Source organism: Mustela nivalis (assembly GCF_964662115.1).
Source record: "Mustela nivalis genome assembly, chromosome: 11".
In the NCBI taxonomy this organism is placed as follows: Eukaryota; Metazoa; Chordata; class Mammalia; order Carnivora; family Mustelidae; genus Mustela; species Mustela nivalis.
Window position 1 is genome coordinate 95,051,031 of NC_139030.1, and position 23,782 is coordinate 95,074,812.

At 36.5% G+C, this 23,782-nt stretch overlaps 1 protein-coding gene across 11 annotated transcripts in view; it reads right to left on the reverse strand.

Annotated features, from left to right (window-relative positions):
* Positions 1-458: 458 nt before the first annotated feature.
* Positions 459-23,782, reverse strand: part of PIKFYVE (phosphoinositide kinase, FYVE-type zinc finger containing) — a 78,828-nt gene continuing 55,504 nt past the window's right edge. For all 11 annotated transcript variants that reach the window (XM_082689991.1, XM_082689988.1, XM_082689996.1 and 8 more), the window contains 17 exons: positions 23,501-23,609; positions 23,246-23,400; positions 22,278-22,368; positions 18,983-19,043; positions 17,993-18,130; positions 16,644-16,764; positions 14,783-14,878; positions 13,240-13,323; positions 12,253-12,350; positions 10,036-10,200; positions 8,584-8,643; positions 7,768-7,944; positions 6,814-6,917; positions 5,984-6,112; positions 5,129-5,390; positions 4,653-4,727; positions 459-3,705 (listed from right to left, as the gene is read on the reverse strand). In XM_082689991.1, the coding sequence (XP_082546117.1) occupies positions 3,590-3,705; positions 4,653-4,727; positions 5,129-5,390; positions 5,984-6,112; positions 6,814-6,917; positions 7,768-7,944; positions 8,584-8,643; positions 10,036-10,200; positions 12,253-12,350; positions 13,240-13,323; positions 14,783-14,878; positions 16,644-16,764; positions 17,993-18,130; positions 18,983-19,043; positions 22,278-22,368; positions 23,246-23,400; positions 23,501-23,609 (2,041 nt within the window). In that variant the 3' untranslated portion in view covers positions 459-3,589. The remainder of the gene's footprint in view (positions 3,706-4,652; positions 4,728-5,128; positions 5,391-5,983; positions 6,113-6,813; positions 6,918-7,767; positions 7,945-8,583; positions 8,644-10,035; positions 10,201-12,252; positions 12,351-13,239; positions 13,324-14,782; positions 14,879-16,643; positions 16,765-17,992; positions 18,131-18,982; positions 19,044-22,277; positions 22,369-23,245; positions 23,401-23,500; positions 23,610-23,782) is intronic.

Below are 23,782 nucleotides of genomic sequence, written 5' to 3' on the forward strand. Positions count from 1 at the left end.
CGCACGGAAGGGGACCAGGCTGCCCAACGGGGAGCAGCTGTAGGTTACAGCATAGTCGGGTCCACTTCAGGTAGACTCCTCTGAACAGGCTGGGGACCAATCACTAGCTTAGAGAGCCTGCCCAGTCAAGGTGAATCAGCCATTCCCAGCTGAGGAAGGGCAGTACCTTCTTGAGTGTCCCACCAGGAAAGCAGAAACACACGAGGAAAAGGAGGGCAGAAAAGGTGAAACCATGATTGACAGAAGCAAACACACAGACTTAAGACCCTCTTTTCTGGGACTTAAGAAGGCCATTTACTAGTGAAAGACAAATCTTCTTATGAGGAAACAAAGGGCAAGAGAACAAACAGAAGGCAACACTTCGAGGCCAGGGATAGGGGCGAGGGGTGAGGCTTGGGCACCAAACGCCATCTCCGCTTGCTAATTCAAGCTGATTCAAACGAGTGAAGCTGATTCTCGGTTATTTTAAGTCTTCTTTATTTACAGTATAAGTCTCCAAAAGGTCAAGGCAGTTGTATCTCTTAAATAACATGTCAATCATATAAAACAGCTAGAACCAAAGTAGAGAAATATATACAATATAATACACTAAGTATTTTCAATATTGTTAATTGAATTCTTTGTATTAAATTAAAAGAGAATATTATGATTTACAATGTCATTTCTCTAGTTAAAATCAAATCTGTCAAAAGACATAATGTACATTTTTTTACAAAACCAGCACAGCAGCATTAATAAAACTGCTCAGGATTGTAATTTTTGTTTTCTATAATACACTGCACCCGTGTTACAAAAACAAATAAACAAAAAGGCATTGCACTAGATGGTTTGAATACTGTCTAAGTCAGTATGTTAACACTTGAGGAACAATGAATGGCCTGACCTGTTTCACCACCAGGCTCATTCACAAGTTTCCATTCTGCTAGCTAAATAAACTTTCTGCGGGTAGATGACTCTTCCTTGGCCGAATGCTAATCAGTAAAATGCCAAGGAGACACTGATGCCACCAAAACCAATACAAACCTATTTACAATACCCAATAAAAACCAAAGCTAGAAAAACACTCACGGCTGGATCAAGAAAAAAATTATAAGCAGCATTTTGTAGGAAATTTTGAATGTCTACAAATTTAAATTATTCCAACAAACTACAAAAGGGCTTGCAATAGCCGATTCCCCTTATTTTTCTCAGACTTGGGTAAGAAAAAGTAAATCTTTTTTATTTTTCCCATAAAGTGTGGATGGCATCAAAACCCTTCATATTTATAAATAAGATGTTTATACAATGAAACACGTTCACAGAGTTTTCTTGTGCTACTATCCATTTTCTCAGGATTTCTATTTTATTCTAAGGAAGAAAGTAGTAAGATTTCTTCCTCAGTCTTAACTTTTCAACATCAATATTCTCCAAACCTCAGAAGGGAACTCAAGGGACGTGAGTGGTCATTCAATGCTTAACACCAAGGAGCACAACACTGGAAGTCCCTTATATATACCTATGGTAGCGGTCTCCACAAAAGCAGCGGGGGGTGAGAATATATATAGTTCTACCACTCACAAATTTACTTCCCTTTCATTAAGACATTTTAAAAGGACAGATCACCCTTGCAAGGTAGCAAGTATTAGCTTGGGATCGTATTATACTGGAAATTTTTTAGCCTCAAAATCATTAAGAGGCAGCAGTGCTTTAAAAAATAGGTCTTCAAGTCATGGGCAGGGAAAACTGAATCAACATGACACACACTATGGTCAGGAATTATTCCAGAGGAGGATCCCAGCTCCACATGTTTGGTATTGAGACCAAAACAAAGAAACCACCTGACTACAGTGAAGGAAAGCCACCTTCTCCCCGGGAGTGCATGAATGAGGGTGCAGGAAATGGACAAATAATCCTAAGTATCCTGACTGAAAAAAAGAACAGAGACAAATCAGTGTTTGCATTCAAAACGAGATGCAAAATCCGTTGTTCGGGACTGGAGACGTTACATTCCATCCACCTGCTTCACTTCTGCAGGAGCCCATCCTTTTCTCGTCTGTAATATCAAAATTAAAACCACTAGTGTTCTAGTGTGAGTTTCAAAAGGCACACCACATTTACTTAAAAAGTGCTTAAAATGAGTCCTAAGACCTTGGTCAACTTGTTAACTAGTTCAAAACAAACCACGTATCCAATAAGCACCAAACCCCAAACTAATGCTTTCCTTCTCTCAAGCAAACTTTCCAAAATGTTCCTATTTCACATACTTACAGTCTCTGTAACTGGAATGTACCCAGATTTCTTTTTCTTATTTTGTGAAAGTTACAATAGAAATGTGCTATTAGAGGAAGCCTGAAAAGAGAACTTTATAAAACGTTATAAATCCCCAAATTACCCTTGTTAGGGAGAGAAGCCATGAGGAAGTATTTGTCGTTCTGTTATTTCCTCAAAGTTAGTTTAGTACTATATCAGATCACTTTTAAACAAACAAAAACTCTATTAAACAAGAAGTTCCTTACTACAAATATTTTATCTCTTAACATTTCTCAATAATCAGAACTGGCCTAGAAACTAGTGCAGAAAGTTAAGAAACAGATGTCCACACTAGAAGCCTCTTAGTTTTACAGATGTCATTTAAATCGTTATTTATATTGAAAAAGACACTTTACCTTTACAGAAAACAAGCAAGTGTTTACGTCTCACCCAATATCTTGGGTAAGGTCTAATTTATTTTTTCCATTAAAAAAAGAAATCCTCAGTAATTCTCCCTTTGGGAAGTTAGTCACAATAGACCGATTTACTGTTTCCCTGAAAGTGGAGGAAACCCTAGAATATGAGCATGTGTGGGTAAGTGCAGGTGAACATATTAATTGCACAAAAGTTATAAACAAGCTTAAAAAACAGCTCCAAAAGAAGGCTTACAGTTAATGGCTAGAGTCTCCTGTCACCCGCAGAGAAGACAGAACTTAAAACACAGCAAGCACACTCAAAAACAAGGCAAGCTAAGAACAAAACAGGATTCCCAATTTAAGTCAAATGCCCCGATAAAACAAGAACAGACTGGGTCCATTTTTTTCACTGGCCATTAAGAGAGTAATTCAGAATTTTTTAAAGGTTTCAGAAAATCTGATAATAGGCAACATTATACTTTTATGTAAGAAACACAAAACAAATTCACCACCTCTACAAATGCTAAGTAAAGAGTATGTCAAATGAGCTGCTGGGAAAAGATGATGGAAAGCCAAAATCCAGGACTAGTTCTTAACAGGACTGTTGACAAAACCAACCCCCCATTTTTTCACCCTTATCTCCTCACCTCTAAAGACTATACATTCGTCGTTAGCCCTTTGAAATATGTCTGTATTTTAGCTTAAGTGGAAAAATGCTCATGCAACTTCCCAGCATAAGACAGCTAATTTAGTTATCAAAAACCAAAGTGCAAATCCATGGTGTTTTAACCCTTCAGTTACAGACAGCCCACACGACCAGAGGACGGGAAGGCCTTGGCATACAGTGGTGAATGTGATGAAGAAATAAAACATGTAGCTTATTTTTGGTCCTTTGTTCCAGGCCCCTTTCATTCATGGTCCATTTCAAAATCATGTGCTCCCTTTCAGCAGTTCAGACCTAAACCTGTCCAGTGGTCTGGAACCATCAGGAAATATTTGTCCATCGCCTCACAAAATCTAGTCCTGTACAACTCCGGAGAGACCACAGTTGGCATTTTACCTAAGATTATAAAAGAGCAAAGAGAAAAAGTTGTTACAGAGCTGACTCGAACAGCTATGTTCTTTCATGACAACTGCTTTAAAGACACACACACACACACACACACAACACACACACACATAACAGTCTCAGAAAGGAGGTAGGGGTGTCCACTGTGCCACATAACAGGGCCTTTCCGGTAGGGGTTTCTGTTTTAAAAGACTGGCTCCCGGGAGCTCCTGGGTGGCACAGTCAGTCAAGTGTCCAACTTGATTTCGGCTCAGGTAAGGATCTCAGGGTCATGACAGGGAGCCTAGAGTCAGGTGCGGCACTGATCCTGCTCAAGATTCTCTCTCCATTTCCCTCTACGCCCTTCCCCTTCCCCACCTTCTACCTGACCAGTAAGAGACCAGCTCTCGTCTAGAGATGAGAGATGTGTGAAAGCACAAATAGAGCCAGCAAGGCTCAGAGAACTTAGAAGACTTCAACTGTTAATTAAAAACAACCCCTTATTCAGAATATCTAGCTTTTGGCGGGGGGTTACTTTTCATTCTGGCATTTTAACACAACTTTAAAACCAATTATTTCCCCATCTATGCAATTCCCTTTATTATTTATCATTTTGGAAATGATAAAATCAGAGATAACTGCTTATTTTTTTTTAAGATTTAAAAAAGTACCCATTTCTTAAATGTTAACTGATAAGGAAGACATGAGAATAATTTAAAGAATAAGCACGGGCGCCTGGGTGGCTCAATGGATTAAAGCCTCTGCCTTCAGCTCAGGTCATGTTCCCAGGATCCTGGGATCGAGCCCTGCATCAGCCTCTCTGCTCAGCTGGGAGCCTGTTTCCTCCTCTCTCTCTTTGCCTGCCTCTCCATCTACTTGTGTTCTCTGTCTGTCAAATAAATAAATAAAATATTAAAAAAAAAAAAAAAAAAAAAAGAATAAGCAAGACTTCTGCTCACCTTGTCCTCCTAAAATTCCTGTTGATTTCACAACCATCTCAAGCTTTTTGTCCCATGTAAATGTTCGAATATAATCTGTTACAGGAAGCAAGGTTAGCAGTATAGTTATGTTAGTAAATATAAAAAGATAACATTAACAGTAATTACTGTTACTTCTATAATGTTTACTGAATGCTAACAATATTGCATGGCACTGTCCCAAGGGTTTTTTCCATTTAATTCTTTTAATCCTCCTACTAACGTCACAAGGCTTCCTTTAAGAGTAACTTTTGAATACAGATATTTTTGGTAAAGATAATGAAATGAAAATGAGACACTGAACAAAAGGTAACTAAAATTTAAAAGCTATTGTTGAATTTTCAAATGAAAGTTGGTGAAAATATTTAATAAGCTATGACTAATCCAATTTCAGTATAATCCTCAATTTACTCCGGCTTCAATCATGAACTGTAAGTAACATATGCTCACTGACTTACCTATAATTCCGACGACCAGCTCGTTGCTAGTATCATCTCGTCCAACCAGCAAAGAGTAGTCTATAATGAGATGGCTAGAAAGAAAGTGGGAGTCACTACGGATTGAGGCTCTCAGCACGGCTTTGGAATGAGAACGGATATACAGAGGATTGTCTCGAACCATCTTTAAGAGATTTTCATCCAGCAGGACCACATCACAACTCTCTTTCCCAGTATCGGTTTTTACATTTCTATTCCTAAGTGAACCCTTCAAATCAAAAACCTAGAGGAAAGAAAAATTTTTTGTCATTTATGCATGAGTTGCATAATTAATTAATATAATGAACTGGAAATGCAAAAAAGATTCCTTGTTGCCTATACCATTATATAGATTTTTAAATTTAATTTTAAAACTTAATCATAACTTATATAATTGTATCAAACATATTATATATTATATTAAATATATTACATATAAAATTATATATAAGGCGTGCATTATAATTGTGCAAGACATAAAACAGATGGTAATTCAATTCATCACTGAGAATTAACACCTGGGTATTCAGTTACTCAAACACTTGAAGAATAAACTAACCCACTTAATCAACTTTAAAATACATTAACAAATAGCTCCAAAAATTTAACATTGGATCATAAAGCAGTTTAAAAACCAGATGCAAACAGTGTTAGGAAACTTATAGTTTCGATATCAAAACTCCACATAATACTAAGGAAATGTAGAAGTTCAATTTGGCTACCAAGTGAGGTTTAATACTATCGAATAAGATGTTATTCTCTGATTCATTACATTCAGGAACCAGAAGTGCAAAAGGTTCCAGTAGCCAAATGGTTTGCACAGTTCAATATCCTTACCTGTGCCATCTTTCTCCCATAGAAAAGATTTTCCATGACAAGGAGATCTAACTTCTTCTCAGTGTTGTTTTGAGAATTCTTATAACCAATTCTGTAAACTCCAAGAATTTTGGCCAATGCAGTGGGTCTCTAAACAAGAAAATTTGTAATTTAATACCCATATCTAGACTACCCATGTAATATCCAAACAAGCTTTTCTATTAATATGACCAAAGGACTTTAAAAGAAACTTAAACCCTTAAATCTCAGAAGTAAAAACAGCAATGCCAATAAAAATATTAGAGCCTTCATGTTCTCCCAAAGGATAATGCTTTATAATTTCTCAGTCACAAATTTTGTCATGACATACAATTTCCTCCCAAATATGCAATAAACCATAAATGGAAAAAAAAAATCTAATGACTCCTTTATACACTTACTGGGAGGATCACTGCTAAATGTCAATTTAGGCAGGCACTGACAGGCACTGGCTTTCTTTCTCCCTAAGGACCAACACATGCAGGTCTCAACAAATATTTCCAATTTCTGTCTCAACAAAATTACAAATTATAATGTGCAGCTATTTTCATCCAATCGTAATGTTTCTACACACACACACACACACACACACACACACACACATATTAAATGCAACCTGCTGGAGATTTCTTGGTTCCTCACTGGCAAAAATGGGAAAGAGAGTATGAGTGCCTTCTATCAGAGCTCAATATCAAAAGAGATCCAAACACGTCCGGTTCCTATCTTAGCATGGAAAAAACTGCCACCAGGACTCTCAGGATGTGAAAAAGTCCAGAAAATTCTAATTATAGACCAAGGTTTGGGATTTCTACCTTTTGTTGAACAGCATTTGTAATATAATTGAAGTAGTGCGGTGCGAAGTCAAGGAAAGACTGGACTTCCAGACGAGGCATCTGCTTCAAAATGAATCTATCATCTAAAAGGCAGAAGTGTCATAGGTGTTTATATTTCCTGAGGTAACCTGTACTACATCATTCCAAATATCCAAATGATGTCCCATCCCAAAGACGTCCATCCCAAATGATGTGTTTGCTTCATAGCTTTAAGGGAGATTTTCTGATATCACAGAGAACATTTTCATCAGAACAAAGTTCTCAAGTAATGGAGGGCTCAAAGAGTTCCTGAGGATTATACAGTCAAGATGCCTCTACCTTTGACAGTACCAGACCCGAATTCCTAACTAGATAGTCTATTTTTTAAAACTACTAAGTGAAATTTTGTAGACTCCTTTAACAATGCAGTAAGTCACAGTTATGAAAGCTCTTATCAAGCCACATTTTGCTTGATATTTGTTCCTGCTGCATTTTCTCGGTTAATTTTGTTTTCAGGGCATGGAGAATAGAATGTGAAGTACAAATGGTCATCATCTTCTGTAAACCTTTGGAGGTGAAGGACTTGGCCCTCCTATTTTCAGGTTAAGTATCTGTATTTTTATCTTTGTCTCATCAGCTCTGAGGAACCCTTTTGAGTCTTCTGGAAGTTCTCCATTACTATTCACATTTGTTGAAGTCAGGACCAGAAGAGTTTAGTAAGGATCGAATCAATGTCTGTCTCTAACTGCACACCACATACCTGTATATTCTTTTAAATATTGCTACTACATCCTCTCCAAAGAAAAGAAAAGAAAGAAAGAAAGAAAAAAGAAAAACAGAAAACTTCGTTTGCCAGCTGACTATATACAACCTCAGTTCAAGGGATTCGCAAATTATCTGAGGGGAAAGATGGCTACTACTCAACTCCATGAGTAAGTGACTAAAAAGACTTACCCTCGGTTGCATAGAAGGCAGCTCCTGATTTGCCCCCGCGGGCCTGCCAGGGCGACGAGTGGGAAAGAGAACGAATGAAATCATCTTCACTGCTGCCCAGAATCACTTCGCGCATCTTATGAAACTCTCCCGCATAGTACAGGCGGCAGTAAAACTTGGCATTTGCATCAGAAAATTCTATGAACAGAGTGTTTAAAAAAAGAAAGAGAGGGGGAGGGCCTTTTGTGAATCAGAAATCTCTCTTCCGTCTTGCCCACTCCCCATGCCCGACAAATCTGACCATTTCATTTTCTCCAAGATACCATTTCTCATGTTAAGTTTACACCCCTCTCTATCACAGGTCTGTTAAAATGATTCTCAGGGAAGACTGAAAACCATCTAATGTCCTTACAGAAAAATCAAACATAAGACCCATTTCTAATTTTATACTGCTTACTGTACTTTAATCATTATACTTTTACATCTTAAATTTTACTGTACTTATTATTCTAGATGATAAATTTTTGGCATCCACATACACACACAATTCTAGACACCTGGTCAAGGCTCTATGGCTCTAGATTACACAATAATTATTTAAACATTAGAAATTAAATTACACCTTATAAATTAAAATTTAAATTAATTTCTTTATATATTAAATAATATTTATTTTATAAACTAAATCTAGATTAAGTAAAGCTTATTGTCAGCACACAGACAATATTCATTCCAAGGAACAGGATATTATCTAATATAATGCTAGAAGCCTTAAATAATAGTTTTCTCAATTACAGTCCCTGTCCCCAAACTAACAGTATTTTATCTCATACTTACGAAGCTCCACATGAGGATTTATAAGTTGTTTCTTTTGTGTATCTCCTCCATCTACCTCATCTAAAAAGTTTAATATCATTAGTAAAGTCAAAGTTTTCAATGGGTTATCAGTTCACTTTGTCTTTTTCCCCCTGACATAACAATAAAAACTAACAAGTCAATTCTTGTTATCTTGGTCAAGTCACTCCCGAGCAAGAATTATGTGTACAATCAAACTTTATAAACTATTACAAAAATATAAGTACCTTTTGAAAGAGCAATTTCCAGATTAAAAATAGAGAATTCTGGTTGAAGAATAATTTTTCTTATATCTGACTCCTCTGATAACAATATACTCTCATTAAACTCTGCCTCTGAAACTAATAAAATACTATATGCTAACTGGTTTTAAATAAAAAAATACAAATAAAAAAAATAATATACTAACAACAGCTCTTTCGTCAAGTTCCCATTACTTCTTTATCAGTTTCTGTTTTCCCTGTGTGTGGAATAATGCTTCTCCAATAGCTTGAAATGGCTTCTTTGTCATATACTAAGTTATATACATATAATACATAAAATATACTAGTATCTACTTCAGAGCTATTTTTTATACTTGATTTGTGTGGCAAAGCTACTGCTAGATGCACTCTAATTATTACACATTTGGAATATATGTCAAGAGCTAGAAGAAGTGAACCTCCATGTTTCACATTTCTAAATTATTTTTTCAAAGCACCAATGTCTTCCAAGGATTACAGCCCAGCAGAAGTCTATAGAATACTAAACAGATATCTTAATTACGAATGAGAATTTATTACGTTAACTTTTAGACCACTAATTCAACATCTAACCCAGGGCTTGCCAAACTCTTTCTGTAAAGGGCCAGATGGTAAGAATTTTATTCAGCCACAACTATTCAATTTATCGATACGACTCGCAAGCAGCCAGTCAGTCAATGAATGGGCATGCTTCTGTTCCAATACACTTTATTTACAAAACAGGTCAGCAGTTTACTGGGCTGGTCTACCCCATATTCAAACACAATCAGGTAGATATATTTTTAAACATCAAAATGAAGGCAGACATCAACCCAACAGAGACTGGGAAAGAAAGGAAATGTCTGAGTGGGTAGTGGAATGAAAACATTTGAGTACGTAACTACGAGTTCCAAGGTGAGATTGATGTTTTACATGTTTAATGTCACTCCGTCCTCAGTAAACCACGGAAGACATTGTTTTTGCCATTTCAAAGGTATGGAAACCAAGGATTTCTGATCCTTAGTAACACAGTAAGTGATAGCAATAATATCTAAAGCCAGTTGGACTCTACAAGTGCCATGCTTTTTCCACTCTGCCATACTGAGGCATGAGAGAAGAGCGAATGCCCTGGTTTCAGCAGTAAGAATTATCTATTCAAGGCTATAAAAACACAAGCAAATAAAATAATCACATTTGGTCTCCTCTCACACACCTTGAGGCTCAATGCCTTGACTCTCCGTCCCCTCCTTGCCCGTCTGCCCAACCTGGTAGTAAGCACTATCTGCTCCACGTAAGGTCTCTCTCTTCTGGGACGAGAGATCAGGGCTTTTCCCTGCTGTCCCTCGGAAGAAGGACAGCATTCCAGAAGCCTTTTTGGCTAAAAATAAAAGGTAATATATTAAGTACAGGTCACTGCAGGTGGAAAATAAAGATTTTCAACTCATTCTTTTGTTAGTAGTAACCATTATATAAGGGTAATAAACATGAGTCACACTGATACTTTCATTTGCACAGACTATCATTCCACAAGTTTTATGGGGTCTGGGGATGGGTTATTAGCCACGCACTTTTATTATCAGAAATATAAAAGAAAAAGCAATGTTCAGATAACTGTGTATCAAAATGTGAGAAATTCTACAGAATATCTTTCCAAAATATCTTCACATGGCAGTCATCATCTTTTTTCTTTTAAAGATGTATTTATTTTATTTAAGAGAGAGAGCACATGCGTGCACCAATGCAGGGAGGGACAGAGGGAAAGAATCTCAAGCAGACTCCCCACCAAGCACACAGCCCAAAGTGGGGCTCAATCCCACAACCTGTGAGATCATGACCTGAGCTGAAACCAAGTGTTGGAAGCTTAACGAACAGATCCACCCAGGCACCCCAGCAGTCATAATATCTTAAGCAACAAAATTCAAGACTAAATTCTTACATTATTACAACAGTTAATTAAACTAATACAGAGCAATACTACAATCTACAAGAACTCAGAGTTAAAAATAACATCTCTATATCATTTATGTTCCTATATTTTAACACAGCAAACTCTAAGATGTTTTCAGCATTTTTCAGAAATTAGTATAAGATGACCAAAAATATTACTAAAGCTTACTCTATAACTCTTATTCTTAGTTTTGAATTTAGTATACTTTTATCATCTATGTATGATCTATGAGCTTAGCATATATGATTCTAATCTTATACATTTACCATGTACAAAATCCACATAAAATATCACTCATAAAGTGCTTAGCTAGGCTGGCAGACACCATTATGGTCTCCTTAATACTCAAGCCCATCTTGTTCCTTGATGAAGGAACTGCAATTTTGTTTGGGGCAGCAGTGTGGAAAGCCCCAGAAAATGAATCATGATTTATAAAAGCAACAAGGGCAGTGCTAGTCACTACAGTACCAGTCTCCCTTGCAGAGAGGGATGACCATGAGCCTCCGTTCCAGCCAAAGAGGGGAAAGGGGAAGCCTCTCTATTCCTATTAAAGGAAACAGCTGCAGCTTGTAGCTACCTCCCTTGTTTCAATTCCAAGTGGAGACATGAACTGGAACATTCTGATCATGAGGAAAACTTAAGAGAATCATAAAGAAATCACTCCTCTCTTGTCATGACAATGCTGGCTAGCTGAACCAATGCCAGCAACTTCCTGCCTCTGGACATTGCTATTTTACAAAAATACACTGTTTGTCTGAGCCTCAGCAGTCACTTGAGTTTTCTGTTATTTGTAGGGAGCACATTCCTGACAAAGCCAGAGAACTGTGTTCAAATCCCAACTTCCTGCTACCTCTATAATCTTGAGCAGGTTACAGAAGTCTTAACTTGCTTTCTAAAAAATGGGGATATGTCAAATAACTCCTAGGAGGTTATTGTGGGGATTAAAGGACAGGACCCGTGAAAAATTCTTTTCACAATGCCAACAATACTGTGAAAACTTTTTTAGAAGTCTCTCTTAGGGCACCTGGGAGGCTCAGTCAGTTAGGCCTCTGCCTTCAGCTCAGGTCATGATCCCAGAGGCCTGGGATCGAGTCCCACATCAGGCTCCCTGCTCAGCAAGGAGCCTGCTTCTTCCTCTTATTCTACCCCTTCCCCTGCTTGTGCTCTCTCCCCCAAATAAATAAATTCTTTTTTCTTAAAAAGTCTCACTTGAAAGTGAAAGCTCTAAAAAGGCAGATTCTGCTTCTTTTTGCATAGACCTATGAATTTCTAGAAGTTTCAAATCTAATAATAAGGTAAAGATCAAGGAAAAGCAAAATATTTACAAAATAGGACATACAAAAATTTTTTAATGCTTCTTACATCATAAAGACCAGAAGTAATAAATTCTTGCCAGCTGGCATTTCTTATTTAATGTTTTCTTCTTCAAACCATAATTACAAATAACACTAATAATAAGTGTTCCTCCATGTATAATCTTACTTGGCTGTGGTTCTGCTTCTGCTGTACGGTTTGTCTGTCCTCCACTGACCTCGGGTAATCTAATAGGGCTGCTACTCTTTGGTCTGCTATCTAAAGTACTGAACAAAAAAAAAAAAAGAAAAGAAAAGTTAGCTTCATACAATTTGGACAGAAAATGATTCCTACATTAATCTACTCTCCACTTAATCCTAATCACAGTATCCGAAATCTGATTCATAATTTATGTAAACACAGGTTATTAACAAAGAAGAAAAAGTCTTGAAATGTCTACTGGACTTAAGAAAAACAAAGCAAAATACTGTAAATATAAAAGTGTATGGAAAATATACGAAAGCAGAGGCTTTTATAATATCTCCCCAAGTTCATTAGAGCTATCTTAGCACCAGTAAGTCGAACAATTACAGAAAATAACAATTTCATATTTCTCAGGCTAGTTACCATGATAATAAATAAATCCAGATCAAATTTTGTCACATTAGTGAAGGTGTAAAACTTACTTCAATAAGAACCAAAATAATGAGCCTATGACAATTTCTGTCTAAATGTCTAAAATATTGAATATATCAAAAGAACTAGTGGGGGGTTTGGTTTTGTTTTTAAACTATTTGGGATCTTTAAGTATTGTGGAAAATTCACAAATACATTAAATTACAAACAAAGTAAAGCAGTAGGTTACTAATTTCACAAGTAACTACTTTTCAAATGAAAACAAGAAGAATTTAAAATGCTGAAAGTTTTAAGTCTGCAATATATACTACACTTCTATGTCATGTATCAGAAAACTGTATCCAAAGGCCCTGTTTAAGGCCTTTTGCTATACTGGAATTTTGTTCTGTCAATTGTTTGCTAAAGTTTGAGTGCCACCATCAGTATCATAGCAACCTTCACACTGATAATATGCTATAAAATAAAATTGAAGTATCAAAGCACAAGTGTTTAAAAAACAATATAGCCAAATGAAGTGAATTCTACTCAATTACGGATCACCTGTTTGTTGGAAGCCCTTCTTCGGCACTGCTCCGCTGAGTCGCTTTGGATAATTCCTCTAAGGCATTTCGGTATTCTTTACAACTTAGGGTAGAAATAGGTTGAAAATGTTAACTTAAACATTAAGTTTCTCTTCAAAATATATCAGATACTTTAGATAAGTTCCACATTACAGAAATACAATCATTTTATGTGTCCATGATTAAACATATTTGAGTCAACTAACAAAAGTTATCAAGTAGAAGCCTCAAGAAGATCATCTTCACAAATAATAATGCAAAATACAAACCAACACATCAACCAGCATCAATATCCTAAACAATGATTGTGAAAGCCTACGTATTAACATTTAGATCAAACATCTTCAGGGATAGAACAGGTAATTTAAAGTATAAAACTTCAGATGTTAGTATATTAGAACAGCAAGAAAAGGAACTTGAGAGTGCTATTCTATTAAAAGGTACTGAACTTTAGGAAAAAAATCCAACTCTTGGACTAGAAGTCTGAGAGCCCTGATTTAGATAAATCAGATGTCAGCGAACAAGAGAAGCATATATTATTTTTCAAGACATTAGAAGAAAGTGATTTCTACTGGAATACTCAGTTCTTCACAGTACAAAAGAAATTTTGTATTTGGTTGGCTTTCCTACCTTTCCTATCTATTCATGTAGTAAGACTAAGCAATAAAGAAATAAATATTAACTTCCTAAAGGCCGAAAGGCAAAAACAAAAAAAAAGTCACATGGAATCTCCTAAAGAAAAGAAATTCCTCATAATCCGAACAGACTCTAAACTTCGTAAATGCTAAGGCATATAAATCTATCTTGTTTATTCCTATAAATCTAATGCCTACTATACCACATATTGTAGATATTCAAATATTTGCAGAATAAGCAGCCTCCTTGTAACCAATATATAAAAAGAGAAATTTACATTTCAATGCCTTCCAGCAGAAAAGGAATTTAATTAAACATCTTAGATTATACTTAAACTAAGTTCTACCGCTACCAAGATATTGTTGTGATTAAAAAGCACTGTCTTTTTAGACATAAGATATAAATATTTTTAGAGGCTTTTTTTAAAGACACATGATTAACTGTTGGCATGTGAGTGGGTTAAGACATAGGAATGGCATTACTCTAGTAAGGAGACCATACCTGCTATATGTGAGAAGCAGGAAGGAAATTAGGAGTACAAAAGATACTCAGATAATATGTTTTATTATATCAGTAAGTAAGCGTAATAAGGAAGGGATACAATGGATATACAGTATAATAGAATGTTTAGAGGATATAAGGATAAGTAAGTAACTTGCCTAGTCGATTTAGTTAGAAGCTTGCTTAAGAATCATCCTATTGTTATTTGGGCCAAGAATACACTTTCAGACCCAAAGACAACAAGCTACCATGTCCAAAGAATACATATTCTTGCTTATATTTAATCATTCCACCCTAATCTATAAAATATCTAAAAATAAGGCCATTAACAAATATCATAAAATATAAAGATCTAATCATAGGTGAAAAAGTCCCATGAAAAATACCTGAGAGCAAAAGCAATGATGGAGCTGGGTTCCTTCTCACAAACCGCAATGGGCACCCGTTCATGTTCATACATTAAGTAGTGTTTATCTGGATCACTGTTGAAATTTTTTAAATAAACCAGTAAGAACAAAATTGGCAGGAAATGACATATACAAACCACTAATACATTACAAGGAAATTTCAAGACAATTTTAAGTTAACTAAATATGACGCAATTATAAGACTGTAATTAAGTAAACCAAAAGGTATGCAGAAACTGAACCAAACCAAACAGCCAAGGAAACTGTATCAACAAAAAGTTTTTAAAGACCACTGAAAAATCATCAGATTTAGTCTTCAAGTCAGAGGGTTCTGGATTAGTTATTCCAAACAACACTTTCTATGCTGCCAAGACTTTGAGCCATGTTCATCTCCAAAAGTATTTATAATGAACAGCAGAAGTGTGAAAGATTTTGTTCTACTATAAGCCTGAAAGATGAGTTTTCTAGAAATTGTGGAAAATGTACCATTAGTCCAACAAGAAATAATGTAACACAAATGTTTTCCTATTATCCTATGGAAACTCAAAGGGGTGACCATTTTAACCCCAATCTTGATGCCCGGACTTCCACCCTCCAACCCCTAGAGAAGCATTCATTCATCTGTGTAATAGCTATGTACTGAGCACCCACTGTACCGGAGACACAGTATTAAGGAAAACTAATACTGAGCACCTAACTTGGACAAGATGTTAACAATTCAGAGGTGGGAAAAAATAGGCATGGTAGAGTTTATAGTACAGTAGGTGCAAAGAAACAAGTAACCCTACGAATAAAAACAATCACCTTCTGTGGTATGTTTCATGAGGGAAACATGAGTTACAAACAGAGTTTGTGACAAAGAGACCTAATCTGGCTAGGGCAGGGGGCTAGGAGGAGGGTCTGAAGTTTTCCTGCGGAAAAATTCAAGGAGTTAATGACTAAAGAAGAAAATGAGGGTGTGGGCAAAGGCCATACAACAGGTGGGACAATAAGCCACTCAAGAAATTATGATACTGGAGTGGGAAGCAGAGAAGACAGGGACCCTCACAGACTGTAGTATGAATCACTACACGTCCCCTCCCTGAGACAGGGAGTTCCCAAGAGCAGTGATTTTCCTTACTAATAATCTTGTTCTACATCCTCGGGCACCAGAGCTGGCACTCAGTAAATTTAAATATTGACTGAATAAATAAATGCAGAAGTCAGTGAAGAACAAAGGTCCTTATTAACAAATGTCCACCTTCTGGATACACTTGAGGAGCATTTGATGGCTACACAGATCAACCAGTGGGGAAAAAAACAAACTCTCACAGCCAGCCTATTTTCTTTTCAACTCAGAAAACCCCTTACAAACAAGATCTCATGAAAACTTGTATGGGTCACTGTAATACATCACCACTGACAGAAAAGTACCATGTCCCATTAAGTTATCAGGTCAATAATGTCATCTTCACATACAACCAGTAGTATGTTTCTATGATTACGGGATCAATAGATGTAGCAGTATATCTTTAATATATAGTTACATATGTATAAATATATATATATATAAACAATTTTCAGAATCAGTAATCTTAAGCACTAAGCAACATTATAATGCTTTTTTCATCCACTCATCTACTATGTAATGAAGATTAATTACTACATAATAATTCTACAAATTACATTATACCAAAAGACATCTCTTTTACCTGATGAAGTGTAATTTATGATTGAAAAGTATATATACAATTAAATAAATTTATCTAAATATGGAAAGAATAAATCTATACAAAGAGGTTTTTTAAATTAATGAAAAGAAAACCACTCAACAACAGCCACTGACATTTAAAATACTTACAAAGGAAATGGAATAGGGTTATAGCTATTTCCTGGAAGCAAATTTGCAAAGATGGCTTTCATGGTTGATTTTTCCTTCACTTGGCTGTCTGTGGATCCCAGCAAATGTCCATCAAACACATCTAGGATAAAAAATATGCTACTTACATGTTAATATTCAGAAAGAGTAAAAAGAAAAGGAAGTATAAAGTATCAACATTATTTCTTGTCATTCATGGAACACAGACATATGCACACCATAATTACCAATTAAGGTACAAAATTCCTCATCTAGGAATAAGGACTCTTTGGGGATGAAAGCAGCAGCAATAGTGAAGAAGCACACACAGCACTGATTCCAAGCAGCACTCTGTTCGTTCTACGTCTGACCCTCTAATCGACGGCTTCCCATTGCAGGAGCCGGGCGGCAGCCATGATGTAAGTACTGCCTGAGCATGCGCGCCCTTAGCCACAGCATTCCTTGTCATCACCTCACCTCAGTTAAATGTGCTGTGGTCATTACATCATAGTTTGATTTCAATTTAAAAGTTATTTTTAAGGTTTACAGTACTTAAGTAGTTACTGCTTAAACAGAAAGCAAGGAAAGAGAGAAGCGAGGCAAAAATTTGCTATTAGTGAAAGAAACAACTGTTGTTGGAGAAATGGCTGTAATTTCTCTTGTTTTCTTACAAGGAAATAACAAGAAAGTGTGCTTTATGGGACTCAAGAAAGTAATACCCCCAGAAAACAGGAATCAGGGTAACATTCTGTTACTGAGATATTTATATGTCAACTAGTGCAGCTGAAGAAGTGATATAGTAAAAGCTCTACCTAAAATAGCACTTTTTTTTTTTTTAATTTTAGAGATAACGATAGAAAAAAAGAGAAGCACATGTGCCTGTGTGCAGAGGGAGGGGAGAGACAGAATCCACAAGCAAACTCCCCAGCTGAGCATGGAGCCCAATGTGGGGCTCCATCCCAGGACCCTGAAATCATGATCTGAGCCGAAACCAAGAGTCAGCCACTTAACCAAATGCGCCTCCCATGTGCCCCGATAAGCACTTTTTTTTTTTTTTTAAAGATTTTATTTATTTATTTGACAGAGATCACAAGTAGGCAGAGAGAGAGAGAGAGGGAAGCAGGCTCCCTGTGGAGCAGAGAGCCCGATGCGGGACTCGATCCCAGGACCCTGAGATCATGACCTGAGCTGAAGGCAGCGGCTTAACCCACTGAGCCACCCAGGTGCCCCCCGATAAGCACTTTTAATAAGCATAATTTACAAACTCTGAGAAATAAGAAAGCATTGTATCAAAAGCATTGGTGGTGCTCCCCTTTTCTAGATCGAGTCAGTAAAAGTAACTTCAACTGCACCTTCAGAGCTGCTGGCTGTGTCGAGGTCAGCTGGCCCTGCCCCCAGCTGTTCAGGCATGACCTCTGGTGGAGTAGGCAACTGGAGATGTGTAGAACCGGTAGAGCTCTGACTGGACAGGGTTGTTAGGAAGCGATCCTCTAAAGAAAAACAAACTTAAGTGAATCATTTAAAAATGCTGACCCCATGTCTACCTAATAGGAATGTTTTTTAAATGTCAACTCATATTTCTACTTCCTAAACCAAAGAATTTTAGCTTCCTAAAAATTATCTAGGCCCTTTCAGCACGTATTTTAGAAACAGATACAAATATCCAGACAGGTTATATGAGTTGATCACAGTCATGTCTTAGTGATAGCACTGTGACTGGCAAACCAAGTCTGATTCCAATCCAATATCCTTTTCCACTGGCCATAATAGTTACCTAAACACTAGTCCATTCAGTTTTACCAGGACACCATTGGGAAAAAAACCACATACTCACTCTCAGGGGGAAAGTTCATTAATTATAATAGAAATGCTAAGAATTATGAGTTAAATTCATATTCTACAAAGGCAGTCTAAGGAAATTTCCCTACAAATTTTCTAAGATGGCACCAAGTTATTCAATGAAATACTGTGAAAGACAACTTAGATCTAGGAAAGATTTTAGTAACATAAAAAACATAAATTAAACTTTCTAATGTTTTTGCAGTCAAACCTGCTGACTTTGGAAGAGGCAAAACAAAAATCCAATTTCCTTTTATTCTTTGCTCTTCCCCTAACAGCAGCCATCTCTATGTATCGTGTATTTCTATATCCTAATTTATTTTCTTGCAATATACTTTATGATAATCTTAAACTGACAGTGCTACAATACTCTACAGGAAGGAAAACAAAGTCTAGAACAACTACGCCAAAAAAAATTCTCAAAATTAGCCACTGAAATGACCTACAGACTAAGAAATTTCTTTAAATCCAATAGCAAGTGATCACCAGACACAAGCACCAACCTTTTTCTCCATTTTGAAGCCCTGGAGAAATATTTCTTGGAGCTGCATCCATTGCACTTATCTGTAGAGAAGTAAATACTTTACTCTTAAGGAAACATTAAAATCACATTTTTAAAACTTTCTTAAGAATTATTAAGACACTCAGCTTTTTTATGGGTTATAACTTTTGATTTTTACCTTATTAGAAATTAAAACTGGAAGTTTTAGAATATGCATTAATTCATTTTTTGCATTAATTCGTTTAAAAATAATAAGCTCTTACAAGTCAACATAAATAACATTTTTAAATTAAAAAACAGCTATTTACCAAAAAAACGGGTCAAAGTGGCATTGTTTTACACTTTTGTAAATACTTTTAAGCTTTTGGAAATACTTTAAGTATTTTGCAAATACTAATCTATTGAGCTATATTATTATGATTGAAGAGTATAAAGAAAATCTAGCCCCACATAAATATGCAACTGAAAAAGGGAAATCATGTAGGGCCCTCAAAAGGGACTTTAAAAACCCCCAGGGGTCCTTGAACTACACTTGGAGAATGTGTTCTAAAGAGTAGCTCACTTCCTAGCATTAAAGCATCTAGAAACTACTTATGATTACCCATTAAACTTAGTAATCTTTTATTATCCACTGGTTAATGGGATAATATCCATTATTATCCCATATCCGGTAAGATATATTTCAAATTACTATAAACCCTGTATACAATTTGATTACAAAGTCATTTCTTAGATGGCTACTTAGAACATTCCTAGATTGGCTCACCATACCAGAGAGACCTCCCTGGCCCTAATCACCCTAGGGTATAGGGTGATTATACCTATATAATAGGTATAGTTATACCTATATATATGTAATAGGTATAACTATATACCACTCCCTTAGCAAGACTCTCCATTTCCCTTATTTTATTTTTTTCTTCATAGCTTTTTCCCATTTGCTTTCTGAGTTTATTGTTCACTGGTTTATTGTCAGTGTCCGCCTCATTAGACAAATGTTCCTCAAGGATAGTTAACTATGGCCTTTATTCAGAAATATATGCCTTAAACCTAGAATAGTGCCTGAAAGTACTCAAAAACTAGTTACTGAATTAAAGTACAGACATTGCTACAGATTTTCACATCAACTTTCAAACCTTCAAAAAGATGATCATCTACTGAATGATTTTGTATTTTCAATTCTGTGTCTACCTATTATAATTAAAGGTCTTACACTGCCAGCTTTGCAGTTTCTTCAGTGAGCAAATGAAAAAGCCACTACAGCTAACACTAATGGTGTTCGCCATTGATAACCCTAATCACTTGGCAAATACTAGTGTACAAATCGTCTTCGGTAACTCTTACTCTTACTCTCACCTAAATTTTAAGGAAAAGTGATTCCTACCCAGTTGTTTCTGAGACAAAAAAGAAGCATCAAGATCTAAGGCACTTGAATTTATCATTTTATGGAAATACTTCTCTACCGATACTATACATTTGTATAAAAAAAATAATCTCTCAAAGTCCCTCATCATATGAGTATAGTAAGCCTTTATGGGGTGCCTGGGTCACATGGTTGGTTAAGCATCCATGGTTGGTTTCAGCTTGGGTTGTGTTCTCAGGATCATGAGATCAAGCCCCACAACGGGGTCCGTGCTCAGCGCAGAGTCTACACGAGACTGTCTCTCCCTCTCCCTCCACCCCTGGCCCCTGCATGTTCACGCACTCGCTCTCTCTCTCTCTCTCCCTAAAATAAAAAAATAAATGTGGTCCATATACACTATGGAGTATTAAGCCTCCATCAGAAAGGATGAATACCCAACTTTTGTAGCAACATGGACGGGACCGGAAGAGATTATGCTGAGTGAAATCAGTCAAGCAGAGAGAGTCAATTATCATATGGTTTCACTTATTTGTGGAGCATATCAAATAGCATGGAGGACAAGGGGAGATGGAGAGGAGAAGGGGGTTGAGCGAAATTGGAAGGGGAGGTGAACCATGAGAGACTATGGACTCTGAAAAACAATCTGAGGGGTCTGAAGGGGCGGGGGGTGGGGTGGAAGGTTGGGCTAACCAGCTGGTGGGTATTAGAGAGGGCACGGATTACATGGAGCACTGGGTGTGGTGCAAAAACAATGAACACTGTTACGCTGAAAAAAATAAATAAATTTTTAAAAAATAAAATAAAATAAAAAATAAAAAAAGAATAGTAAAAGAAAAAAAGAATATAAGCCCTTATATTATAATGACATTAATAATTTATTAGAAAACATGGTTCATGTAATAGGCAGAATTCTAAGATGGCCCCCCAAAATCCTGCCTTCTGGTATACACAATCCCCCTTCCCAGTTAGTCAATTAAAACACTAATTTAAATACTGCTGCTGTGAAGGAATTCTGCAGATGTATTTAAGGTCCCAAACTGGTTAACCTTAAAATGGGGAGAGATTATCCAGGTAATGACCTAATGACATAAGTCCTTCAAACCTGTGTCTAGAGGTCAGAGAACAGGAATTGGGAAATTAGAAGCATGCATTGTTGTAAGCCTTGAAGATGAAAGGGGGCTCATGCGGCATGCAGGCAACCTCTAGGCTGAATGAGCTCTGGTCACCTGCCAGCAACAAAAGTGGGACCTTCGACCTCTAACCCCTAGGAATTAAATTCTGCCAACACCCTGGATGAGCTTGGAAGATGACCCTGAGCCTCAGGTAAGATAACAGCCCTGGCTGAAATCATGACTTGAGCTATACATCAAAGCTATGGGAGACTGAGCAGAGATCCCAGCCACACTGCACCAGACGCTGGCCCCCTGAAAAAGATAAACTTCTGTGTTGGGTCACAAAGTCTGTGGTAATTCGTGATACAATAAGACAAAACTAATACAGTTAGGAGAAGCCAACTAAATCAATGTGTGGAACAAACCCAATACTAGGTCCCTTAAAAGAAACTTCCCGCTTAAGCACAGAGACAAAAAACACACAAAACTACAAAGTAAAATAAATTAGAACTCTATTATATACTCAGAGCATCCCTAACTTTTCCTTTACGGCACCTACTGCCACCATGATGCTGTGTCCAGTGATGCCCACAGACAGTGGCTTTTGATAGATGTTTGAAATGAACAAACAATTGCATTTCAAGCAAGATAAAAAATTAATCCAGGCCATGTCTCTTTGAAGCCTTACAACTGTAAAATGAAAGACTCTATCTAATATTATTAAAACCACATATTAAATTACCACTTGAAAGTGTCTTAAGTGAAATTAACTGTAATACTTATATCAACGAAAGGCCAAAAATGAGACTGCATTTCTTTACCTTGCTTTCTTCCCCCTGTCTCAGTCTTCCAGGACTTGGAGGAACTGAAGGTCGCTTTCTACCCTTTTCCTGCTGGAAAAGGTCCTGTAATCTATAATTAAAGGGTTGTGGGGGAAGAACATAGTTTGTTTCTAATATCCTGAATAAGGTATACAAATTTTCTCTTTACAATTTTGAAACCACAATAATTAGATTCTCCTATTGCAGTTGCAATAGTTATTAAAATTATAACTTTCTTATTTCTAACCAACTAATCAAGAGCTGTGAGTGATATGACAGTAGTTTTAAAAGAATAACAAGTTATTGTAAGAGACAGCATAATGTAACAAAAAAACAAAAAAACAGGAGCTTTACAGATGAAGAGACCTCAGCTCAAAACCCAGCTCTGACAATTAATAACTGTACAGCTTGGGGAAACGCCTTAGTCTTTAGAGCTTCTGTAAAATGGAAACAGTATATACACTGTAGGATTCATAAGACCAAATAAAAGACTGAATGTCCATCTAGGCCTTCCTCACTGCCTAGCATAATGCAGATGTTCCATAAATAAATGCTATAATACTTCAATTGAACTTTTAAATAAGCATCAGAGGGAAATATTTCCCCCAATAAAAATTTACATAAATGTCTAAGGTACACATAATAATATATTTGAAAGTCCTGGCCTAAAAACCAATAATCACTCCACAGCATATTGATTAAGGTAGATTATATTCAATAAACACAATAACTCTTGAGTCTCTGAAACAGCACTGATGCTACTCTCACCTTTTTTTTCATCTTATAAACCACCTGAAGATTAGCATATATGTTTTAAATGATGAAGGGGAGGTGTTGACAGAAAAATAGAAACTTCTACAACTTGTGAATTAAATGTAGCATCACAATAAAGGCCCTTCAATTAAAAACATCATGGCAGAGCAAATTTTGCAAAAACATTCATGAAAGCACCAGACGGTAGAGCACACCTGTTATTCCAAGCTTGCAGCACTTCACAGAGACTTTGCTTCTTGGCGATGAGGGACTCAAAGACCGACTGCAGCTGCTGAGGGGTGTCCACTGAGGAAGACATGAGCCTCGCCTGCATCTTCTCAATCCAGTTCTTGAACTCGCCTTCTTCCATCTACAAGGAGAGAAACAATTCCAGCTGCCTGAGACCCACACCTAAAGAAACTTCTGATAAGTTTTTTAACTTTTGAGCTTCTGTCAAAGAAATGAATGACCTCTTTTTGTGCAAAGATATCTTCCATTTTTTCTTCTCTCGTTTTGCTAAATGTATCCGTTTTCAAAGATGCAAGTCTTTCATCAACAGCAAGATACACCTGTGAAACTCTAATAAAAGCATAAACGTTAAACACCTTAGAAAAGTTGGAATTAAGTTTTCTAATCTCATATAGAAAAACAACACAGAAAACTTTTTATTTTATTGAATTATGAATCATACACAATTTTGCTACACAAAAAAGACCTAAGAGGATGTACATCAAAGTTTCAAAGCTGTTACG